This window comes from Drosophila santomea, chromosome 2L, assembly GCF_016746245.2.
Source record: "Drosophila santomea strain STO CAGO 1482 chromosome 2L, Prin_Dsan_1.1, whole genome shotgun sequence".
Lineage (NCBI taxonomy): Eukaryota > Metazoa > Arthropoda > Insecta > Diptera > Drosophilidae > Drosophila > Drosophila santomea.
The window spans coordinates 9,076,384-9,088,556 of NC_053016.2; the positions used below are offsets into that span (position 1 = coordinate 9,076,384).

Here is a 12,173-nt window from a genome sequence, read left to right on the forward strand (position 1 = left end):
GCAACAGATGACCAGATGAGTGGTGGAATCAACGCCTCCGGAATCAAGTCCATCGCCACAATACTCACCCTCGATTGCACTCTCCGACAGAGCGTAGGCATGATCATCCCGCCCGTGCCGCAGATTGTGCCGCGTGATCGGCTCCCCGTTCTTGAGCCAATGAATCTGTTCGGTGATCGGGATTATGCAGGTGATCGAGAAAGGCTGGCCCAGGTTCACCACCGGGTCACCGTAGTAGATGGTCTGCGGCTCCTCGAACTCTGTGGACGCCTTGCTCAGGTCGTTGGCTGCTCCCACAACAAAAAGCGAACGTTGGTATAGGGGTTTAGGGACTCACAATGAGCATATAACTAGTCTAGGAAAAGTGCTGGTCAACAAAACGGATAGAACCAAGTGCCACAAAAATATACAGCTATTTCCAAGATCACTTGAAAAGGCGTGTTAATGTGGGGAATGACATAATTTTAACGCATTTTCCGAAGTTTTATGAGCACTAGAGATTTTCGTGGCAACCTACTTGGTTTCCTCAAGACTAGTGATTGTAAAAATTCAGTTGCAATCACCAGTTTCGTTGCCAATTCCAATTAAATTTCGTTGACCAGTGAAAACGATTCGAAATCATAAAATAAAACTAAAACACACGAGGAGAAACTAAATTCGATGATCAGAAGTTCCTAATATATTAATTGTTTATGTGATGACTTATATTATGTGTGTTTTTCCGTTTATGGTATTTATCGAAAAACTTTCTTAGATTATTTGATTTCAGCGCCAAGTTGGAAAGATATATATCAATGTGGGAATTTATCTAGTCGAAAAACTCATATGCTTCGGGTTGTTTTATATTGTTTTTGGGAAAAATAGAAGGAGGTAAATAAAACACATTTACACACAAACCAAAGAAAAAACACAACGGGTGAAAAATAAATTAACATAATCCGAAAATGTATTTACGTAATGGTGGAAATTAACATTAACTTATGTATCTATATAATTGTTTTCATCTTACTCCACTGAAAGATTTATGGTTACTCAATCGATACAAGGCAACAAAGAGACATGAGGAAATAATACAACTGAGTTGGTTAAATAGTTTGTTTTTCACCTTCGAAAAAACTTTAGAGCTGCACTGGGTGTAATACAATTTTATAAAAATCCTTTAATAGTATATAGGTAATTCATGACACGAAAAGATAATTGTATTTATCATGGATTTAAATCAACCTATTTATTTGTGACATACAAGTATAAATGTTTTGATATGAACAACAATTCCCTATAATTTTCCCTAGAACAAGAAAATATTTCTTGCAATTTTTAATTTTGAATATTTTTATCTCACATTTAATTTCTAAGAATTTAAATTGTATTGCTCAAAACTTGGTAATTGGATTTCAGGTTGACCTTCGGGTTATTCTCATCAGGAATGATAGTCGCAAACAATGACGTCAATTGTTGGACTGGTTTAAACTGCATCGGTGACGTCAATGTCGACCAGTTTTAACTGCATATACCCACAAATACCAGCTGCGAAGGCTATCATAACTTGTTGAGCTGTTATCGGTAACTGCCCGAGTGATAACACAGAAGCAGGCCGCCATAAATATTAGTGTAATTTTATTTGCTCGCACACTCAACTCTGTACACTCTGTGCGGATGTATTACAATATGGACTGTCGTCGAGTGTGATAAAAAGTGAACCGAACCGAACCGAAACGAAACGAAACGAAGCGAACCAAACGGAGCCCAGAAAAAGCGCACAATCTTATCAGCTGATTAAAGCAGTTAGCGAGCGGTCGGACAATGTCTTTATCTTTATCCTTGTCCTTATCGTTGTCATGTCAACACACTCGCACGTTTGCACATAACTGATGTTAAATTATGTTTACGTCTCGTTTGCCAGCTGCTGGTATTTTCCTTCTTTTATTCTGTCACTCGCATTCGGAATTAACCCCTGTTTGCCCAAAAGCCCGATTTCTACATATTTTAACGTTGCAGTAGATAAGAAAAACGTGGTTAGGAATATAAAAAGTCTAATAAATATAAATAGAAGAACGATCATGATAAATTGGGTTGTGAAACATTCAAATGTATTATTTTTGAATAATTTAAAGATTAAATTTTTTAGAACATGATATCTCCTTATGGGTTACATTCAGCCTATGGGTACATAGAGGGTTAAGCGTAGGGATATGTAGATTTTCCACACACACACAGACTTACACACGCAACGGGAGAGAAGGAAACATTTGGGCCAAAAAGATGGAGAGAGCGCGAGCAGAGCTACAACAATTTATTTTACAAACATGCTACATGCACGAGTCGCGATACCGCCAAAGTCTAATACGCAGCCCCACCACCCAACGCCCACCGCCCCATTTTCCCCAACCAACTCGCCCCGAAAATGCTTTTGTCACTTTGGACAGTCCAACTACACGGCTAAGTGGCGAGAGGGAGACGGGGCAACACAACACAAGCGAGCATATTGCAGCCGGCAGAGGCAGATAGAGAGAGACGGGGCGAAAGGAGACGGCAGACAGCTGAACAATAATTTAAATTTATACAAGACTGTCGCACACACTCTCGTTTAAAGGAATTTATGTGTACCTTACAGGTGCCAGGGCTGTCACCTCTTTTAAAATTCGTTTATGCTAACAATATAAAAAATTCAATGGTCACAGAAAGTACTTAAGCCAACACACATTGTTACTTTTAAACAAAAAGGAACATATGGAAAATGATATAACATAAGAGATACACGTCCTTACAAATATCAAATATCACAAATATTACTTAAGTTGTTGTTACTACTCGCTTAATGATTTTTTACTTTTTATTGCGTATACGTAATATTGATTTCTTACTTTTTATTGCGTATACGTAATATTGATTTTTTACTTTTTATTGCGTATACGTAATATTTAAATTGCTCATACGCAACGTTGGCACTTTCACAACGTTATTTGCCTATAAGTTGAATGAGAATTTACTACTCTGATTTTGATGCTTATGTACTTTGATAATTATGTACTACTGCTACTCCAATAATTATGCAATAATTATGAAAATCAAAATGTACCCCAAGAAGAAGTGTTATTTATAAGTATCCCGGCAATTCATCTAGACAAGCATTGAAGCCTAGCACACAGCAGAAATTCCTTCGAAACAAGGAACCACATTATTAAGCAAACTCTGGCCAAGCTTTCGCCATAAACTTTATACTATAAAGCCAAATATTCGAAATGGCTGGCAGCCCTGGTGTACGAAAGCACACCTTAGCCCTCTTCCTTAACCCACTAAATATCTACATACATACACATATCCACCGCATTTCTACGCCCGACAAGCCCTAAACGCTTAACCGCTAGTTGCCGTAGTTTTTGTTGCTGTCGGAGAACAAGATATTCATGGTTTATTGCTTGTTCATCTAGCATAGTTTTTGTCGCATTCCTGGCTGCTTCACATAGAAGTGAGCAGAAAACAAATGAATGCGGCGTCTAAAAAGCGCAAAACTGAAAGTTTATTTAATCAAATTTATGGGACTGCCGCCTGTAGACTGTGCAACGCCCCCTCTCCGAAAATCGAACGCCCCCCTGCAACGCAAACTTGTGACATATTGTTAAAGGCATTTGTCTGTGGGTTTATGTGCGTACAAATTGGCAGGCGTAAATATGTATAAACTGTATACACAAACTTATCTATGGGCATATACGATTTTTAGTGCTCTTTAAAAGTTTCCACGAAATAAGATCTAATATTAAAACATGTTTTTAAAAAGTATACTTTGTAAATCGAGAAAAGTTTTTATCAGTAAATAATTAGCATTTAAGTGTCTTAACACATATTGTACATGAACAAGTTCGATTTGGGATTTTGCATCATCATTTAATGAAGTCATTTTTGTTTTCTAGAGAAAAAACAAATGATCATCTTGTTTTGGTGGTTGCCGTAGTGTCTATATTGCTATATGTATTTGCCCTGAGTTGTCTAAATTTTTGTTGCCGAGAGCAATTAAATAAAATTTACAGAGAAAATTGGCAAAACCCCGCGAAAGCGAACGCAAAGTGCACGAGAATTACACTAAATTAACACGAAAAGAAAAAAAATACAGAGTATAATGAAAATTAATTAACACCATGCTAAGAGTGTTATATGTGTATGAGTATGTTGCTTTGAAGGTATATGTGATTTTGTGTTATTTTTAGCAGGCGCTGCGCACGTGAAAGCACAGTTTTGAGTGCACTGGGATGGCCACATCGTGCGCAAACTAATTTCAAACAGTTTGAGGGTCACCAGCAAAACATCCAACAATTTCGAAAACTTCATGAAAATCTGATTTAAAACTTTTGCAGTCGGAAAAAGTTAAAGCTCATTTGTATACAACTAGTGGAAATGAAGTCTACGAACGATAAAGTTGATATCATCCAAAAAAAAAAAAAAAAAAAAAAAAACCAAATAAAAACCGCTTGTTAAAAGGTCTGTTGTGTTTAAAAAGTCGTACATTTATTTAAAAGTTTATTGGGATAGTCTTCTATGAAGCTTGTCCATGCGGAATAATAAATCGATAGCATTTGTAATGTTAATTATTTTGGTCGAATAAATCGCATGACCTCCGTTTCTCTGCTTTATTCCCTATTAATTGATGTTCCCGAAATGTTCAATACTTCAAGTGGCTAACTGATTGACTCAATTGCCGTATTGACGATCGATTGAGAGCGTAAGACCCAACAGACCGGATTCATCGATCGATCGGGTCGATGGATGATGGGTCACTGAACGCCAGGCGACGCCGAATTGTTCGTATCGAAAGTTCATTAAGTAAATTGCATGAGAAATGCCAATTAAATGTAGGGAACACAACTACACTTGACAAACAAAAACACCCACAGACACAGGCACAGGCACAGATACTCGGGCACAGTCAGTTACAGATACAGATACTCGCACCGAAATCCCAACAAAGCCAAGTATTTTAAATGACAGCAACGAACAGAGGCGATACATAATGAAGGGATTCTAGCGGGAGGAAGAGTGCGGGGGGGAAGTGACACTTTTAAAATGCGCCAACTAACCATTATGGTGATTATTATTATCTTGCTTATCATAATCAGCCAGAGATTTATAAATAAATATTTAAATACGCAGCCGGGTTACGCGAGGAAGAGCAAACACAATGAGTGCGAGTAAGGGGTAAGGTGTGGGGGGGTAGAGGTAGGGGTTAGGGGGTGTTTGGCTGGCGGTTTGAGGTACAGTAGTCATGTGTCTAGGTTGTGTTGGTATATGCCATTATACGGAGCGTGTAGTGTGTTTGCTCTGCTCTAAAAGTGTGTGCGTGCTCTGGCAGGCTGGCTGCTGATGCTGCTGTAAATTGAAATAAAAAATTGTTTGTCTATTTTAAAATTAGCAAAACGAAACCAAAACGAAAATGACGAGGCGCGCTCGCAGCTAACCGTGCGATATGTCTGTGCCCCCGCACCTACCCAACCAATCTGCCCCCTTCGACAAACAGACTTTAGTACTAAGCTACATAGTATCTGTATCTCGCTGCACTTGTGCATGTGAAAAACTTTGTTCCGCCTAACCCCCACCGCGCAACAAAAGCAACAGCCGCGAACAACAAAAACAAACTAAAGACAACGGCAACAGTTGCATTTGCATTTGCAATTGCAGTTTGCACTTTTACAGCTGATAAATTGGCAGGACCTTCGGGAAAACTAAGGGAAAATGTTCACTGTTTCCAGCTAGGATGTCTTATAAATAGATAAACTTTCTATTAGTTTCGAAATAATTTGGTAACTAGATAAACTTTCTATTAGTTTCGAAATAATTTGGTAACTAGAACCCAAGGTAACATGGATGAAATAAAACTATATTCCAACTAATAAAATGTTGCGGATATCTTCTTTTAGAACTGCTGCAAAAATTATCTCAATAACGCAATTAATATTTAAGTTGCCCAATAAAAGCATAGGTTAATGTTAAGGATACAATTAAAAAAATGTTTTGAAGTTTCGAAGTTGATACAAAAAAAAAACGGTTCATAAAAACAGATTAATTCCTTTAACTTAAATTGTTTGTTTAACCAAAACAGGTATCCCTAATTCCCAATACTTTGCATTAAGCACAAATACAATCTGTTTTGGCACATGTGGATCTGAAAACAACTTGAAAAATGCTCTTCATTCATTTAGCTGTTGGCTTTTGGCCTCTGGGATTTCTTTTTCTGTTTTCGGACAAATGCACATTAGACGTCTTTAAAGCAAACAAACATTAACAAAACACTTGTTTAACGTTTTCAAGTATGTAGAAATAACAGGGGAATTGGAATAGGTATAGGAATATCTTTGCATGGTGCTGAGAGTGTGCGTCTGCCTTCTGCCTTGTGGCTGTACATAAATATTTTATTTGCTTGCAGTTGCTGTGTCTAATTAAACGAAATAAACATAGGCTAAATTTAATTTCTGCCTCTCCTGTGGCGGTTTCTTTTGGCCATGGAAAAGCCATACAAGTCGTGGCGAACCCGGAACACAGAAGTGGAGACTTTGATATCGTTCAGATACATTTAAACGTTTAATGGACTACATAATGTTTAGATAGTGTGAGGTGTGGTTCTTTTAAATTTCCCAAACTCAAGAACGACTAACTAGTTAATAAATAAGCAATCTAGTCAGGGAAAAACGAAATATTAGAAAGGTGTTACTTATTACAGTTTTATTCGCTGGTTAGGGAGCATATAGTTAAATAAAAAGGTCCTATGCAAGTGATTTTAATAATGTCTGAAATTCTAAACGAAATCATCATCTGCAAATCGATATTCATTGTTTATGCCTGGGTAATATATTTCGTTTATACTGTGTGACGGGCACTGTCAGTAGTGCGATCATTGTTGGGCAAAAGAATCAATGAGCTCTGCATACGTCACGGGCCATCAGAATTGATCAATAAATTGTTTGGTCTGCATAAACGTACGTTTGTCTTCCAGTTCTCTTGAATATTTCATTTGAATGCCCTGCTTTCGTCGACAATCCCCTATGCTATTCGGTATCCCCCCCGGGCCCCTGGATGCGCCATTTATGTCAATTATTATTGGCTTTGGCACAATTGGGAACGAAACGCAAATTGATGCGAGGAAAAGGAAAACTAAATCGAGAAACTCGGAGGGGAACTTGCAGATACAAATGTATCTGCGCACGTGTGGGCCTCCGAGCAGTTGCCAATTTATTTATTTTTTTATGTATTTATGGTGCTTGTAAAAAAAATATTACTGCTGGCACAGTAAATGCCAATGAATATGGTGTGCTTTTTAATTGATCATCGTTTGGGCAATTGTTTCAGAATATGACGCATTTACTGCCTGCCAGCAATTAATGGCGAGAAATGTCGCCAAGTTTCATATATGGTATCAACAATGTTTTATTTTCGTTTAACGCGCATCTGTACTTTTGAACTTTAAGACAAAGGCACCAGAAAATGGAGGGAGAGTCAATGCCACATGCGATAAAGCTGTTTTTTTCCAACATTCTTATCAGTATTGTCTCTAAGTACATGTACACTAACTCCGAGGTCGATATGATGGCAAATAACAAAACGGCACTCTTATCAAAATCAGGACACATGTGGTCAAAAACGAATAAACAATAGAATTTCATAATTCCAAAGGGTATCAAGTCCTTTCGGTCATTTAACCATATAAAATAATGTACTTCATAAAGTTGGCACTCCAATTTGGTTAGTTCGCATCTTGACTCTATGAAATATTGTCATGTTTCTTGTATTACGAAAACTGATTATAAGTATACTTTGTCCATGGTGTCCGTGGTGTCTAGGCTGTCGCGCTGTTTGAGCCATCATCACAATGGAAAAATTTCTCTCTTTCGTGGAAATAGCGAAAACAATTCGCAGACACAGTCACTCAAAAAAGAAAATATTTGAGCAAAACAGAATTAAAAAAGAAGGAGAAATATACGTAGCATACACATATGTATGTGATTTCCACTCTGGCTGGTCAAAAGCCCCGCACGCGGGGGGTAGCTGATTGATTGGGCGGGAAAAGGAAAAGGGCTGGGGGTGGTGTCATTTTCTTTGGTGACGTTGTTGCCGACTCTTCGGTTTGGTTTGGCATTGCTTTTTTGACTTTCGTTGCTGCCGATGAAAAGTCAAACACACAGCAACAACAAGAAACAGCACTTCTGCCAGACAGTCAGACATTCAAAATACACACATTCACATAATCTATAGGAGAACATACACAAATGTATATAGATATATATATAGAGTACATATATACGTATATATGCGGCCCGGCACAGTGGGACATACGCAATTGTCTTTAAGTGCAAAAAAAAGAGAACAAAAGATGAAAATCGAATGAAAAACTTGACATTTCGAAAGGAGAATATTTTAAGAGCAAACAGTGAGAGAATCAGCAGCGCGGCATATATATTTTTATTGTTCTCACGCAGAAAACAAAAAAGAACAACAAAGAACACTATATTTATTTTTAAATATAATGCTTAGCCTATAACAAAGGCAGATATTGGAGCGTGCACACAGACAAATAGCACGGATATAGCCGTATGAAAGGTCTGCCAAATGTGTGAACTTTAAGCTTTTATCGGGTACCTGCTAATAAAAGAGCAACAGCCACAATATCGAGTGGGAAATGGAAATTGGATTGGTGAGGGTGCTAATGGTGGTTGTGCTACGATAAATAGATAAGGGCGTTAAAATACAACTTTGTTTTTGTGCACGGCATCACCTTCCGCCTTGAACCACCGTCCTCAATTAGCAGGAAAATGCATCACAGAAAGGTGCACACGCATATGCATACACTGCGCGAAATGTATGCCACTCGAAAGTCAAGGTGGCGAAATTTGATTTACGGCCATTTTATTCCGCTATTGTGCGTCATAAAATCACAATTTCATTCTCATCTTGCGTCACAAGACCTTAATTAATTTGGCAACCGTTCTCGACAATGATATCGTACAATTCTTCAGAATATAATCAGAATCATAATGTATTTTCGAACATACTTAATCTCGCTGGTTGAGTTTGCAATTTAAACAAAATGCAATTCAGTGCATCGCTGGATTGTGTAAACGTTTGTTGGTTATTCACCTTCTGATCACTATGTCGATTCGGAGTTGTTCACATTGCCTTGAGCTTTGATTTTCTGCTGTGTACCAACCGTACATACTAGGCACACATACATACATACATATGTACATATTTATGGACGTGCCCTGTTTAAGCAACCATTATCTGGCACGGGCCGGAAACACAAGGCAACCTCTATATTGAAGAACAACAAGAACCAGAGTCAGAAGAAAGGAAAGAAAAGGAACGACAGAGGAGCGGATAGTGGTGGCACAACCAGGCTGTGGAAAGGGAATGGGAGGCAGAGAGTTTTCCACTGCAATCGCAGAATTCCAGACAATGTGCAATCAGAAATGGAGGGGAAGTGCAGCGTTAGCCAATGCCACGCCCACACTAAAGCACTGTAGCACCATGGCATCATGGCACCATGGCATCACTATAGAAACCAGAAACTGCCAGCCAAGCCTTTCTTTCACCATGATGCCTTTTGTGTGTGTGTGCGTATAGAGTCCTGTAAAACCACCCATAGAACACAAATGCAAACCAGACCAGTACAGGTCAGCCCAGCCCAACCCAAAACCCAACTCAACCCAGCCGAACCGAATCCAATATAAGACCAAACTAAAGTGAAGGCAACGCCAGGCCACGTTGACATTGAAAGGGAAATTACATTTCATGTTTATTGTCTTAATAAAAATAATGTTTTCGCAAAAGAGGCAAAACACCCAGGTTCTGCCACCTCCTCGTATCGCACAAATCATCTCGGATTCAATGCAAAATGCAGATACCCAAGACAATCTGTGCCTTTTGTAATGTATTTTTATAGCAAATGCAGCAAAAGCAAAGGAAAGCAGAACAACGTTGAATTATTGCTAGCTGTTCAAGGAGTTAAATTCGCTTCAACTGAATCCGCTTGAGATCTTGATCAATACGTTTGATTTATGTCCAAGCATATACTTCCTGCGATAAAATAATTGAAAAATTTACACAGTAAGGTTAATTAAATAAAAGTTACATTTTTCCATTATACTTCACCTATGATACCATTTTAATCTTATTTTACCAGTAATAAAAATAATGCCTTAAACTTTTAACCCGTTTATTTATCATACTACTTGTAATATTTATCGAATATTTCTCATTTTTAACCCTTTTTGGTTATTCCAGACGAAATTCTTTATTTTTGGAGCACTTTTAACCTTTTTTTAACCCACTGTACATCGGTTTCGTTTTACGCTACTTGTTTGCTTTAGCTTCCTTTTGCTGGGTGAGCCGAAATTTAAATATTTGACATTTATTAATGTAATGAAAATGTCATTAAATAAACATGGCAAAATGAAACTGGTTAGCCAAATGTGCGCAGTCAACAGCCGAAATGAAAGCACTTGCCAAGACATTCCACCTGCTCGGATATTCCGCAAAACAAAAGAGACAAAAGGAGGAGTACATGGTACATGGTACAGTGTACATACACATATATGGTATGTGACAAGACCTATGGAATGTGTTCAAGCTTGGGGGCAAATTGGGGGACAACCAGCATTATATTTTGGCTCTTCGCACATTCGTCCGCAGCATAAACACCTGGACAACACGTGGTTTTTTCGCCACTAACTGAAAATGGCTTTGAAGTGGTGTGGGGCAAATTCAGCGGGGAGACAAAGGAATGCTTCTTCAAATTGGCTTTCTGGTTTTCGACCCCTGCCCGCCCACTTCCCTCGCCACCAAGAACCCAAAGTGATTCATGTAGTGCCAACATATGTATGTAGTACACCTATTTATGTACAAGTGTTTGCCCCGCCACCGACATTATCTCCCTGGAGGGATCGCTTTTCTTGTTTTTCCAGGCCGCTTTTCCCCCGATGCGTGCCTGGAAATTTCTTTCTTTTATTTCGGCTGCTTATTTACGTAAACAATTTAAAAAATCATTGAATATTTAGTACGCTCAAGAAATTGTGCAAAAAATACCAAATGGGCTAATAAAAACTATACCAGGTACAATTAACGTTATGGGTTTATTCCAAAAAAGGGCAGCATTTCTGCATTTAGTTTCATAATAAGCCGAAACTTTAGACATCTATGAATCATTGAATAAATCAATCACAGAACCTAATAAAGACATGAATAACATCTTAAATTATTTACACACTGCCTTTTGAACGAAACGAATACCCCCAATCAACTACGAATAAATGCCAGCATATGAACGGGCAAGAACAAAAAAAACTCAATTAATACACCTTGAATGTGAAAATAGCATGGGGCTAAATAATGTACGAAACAAAACAAAACCAGCCAAACGTTCAGTTTAGCGAAAAAAAAAATTCAAAATTCATGAGCATACGTAGGTTTTGGTAGTGAGCCAGAGCCAGACGGACATTCAGACGGACGGATGGATAGATATGTAGATAGATGGATGTATGGAATAAAGTAGAATAGGTAAATGGATAGTATGCATAGAATAATAAATAGATGGAACCGCCCGCGCGGGCATCATAGAAAAATGCCCAAGGAAGGTGGGAGGCGCAAGGGGGCAACCCGCCTTGCTCAGTTCCATATGTAAACAAAATGCAGGCCACCGTAGCCGGTTCGTATCGGGTACGTATCGGGCACGTATCGGTTAATCGGTAAATCGGTAAATCGATTCGTTCTGGTCCGCTTCGCTTTGGGTCGGCTAAAGTTAATATAAACAAGCGGGAAAAACCAGAGACAGGCCGTAATTATTGGACCGCATGTAAAATAGTCTTAAGGCTAAACAAAAAATTCTCAAAGATAGACCTCACTAGAACCGAAATGAACTTGATACTCTGTTTCTGCTTCTGCCTCGGCTCCTCTGCTTTTCACCGACATTCGCCGCTGTTCTCTTTCAGCAATTGTGTGGAAAATTGAAAATCAAATGAAATGCGGTCGCGCGGACAGTGGAAAAGCGACGGAAAACCTACGACGAAGCGGCAGGGGTAAAACATAAGCAACAATGTCAATATGGCAGCACTGCAATCCAATCCCAAGTCCATCCAACCGACCCAACAATATGAACTATAAAAGCAACACGAAAATATCGAAGTCCGCTTAAC

General features: G+C 38.6%; 1 protein-coding gene across 12 annotated transcripts in view; it reads right to left on the reverse strand.

Moving 5' to 3' along the window:
- The window catches only part of LOC120458814, a 32,234-nt gene that overhangs the window by 12,476 nt on the left and 7,585 nt on the right, over nt 1-12,173 (reverse strand). For all 12 annotated transcript variants that reach the window (XM_039646624.2, XM_039646617.1, XM_039646612.1 and 9 more), the window contains one exon: nt 69-287. In XM_039646624.2, the coding sequence (XP_039502558.1) occupies nt 69-287 (219 nt within the window). The remainder of the gene's footprint in view (nt 1-68; nt 288-12,173) is intronic.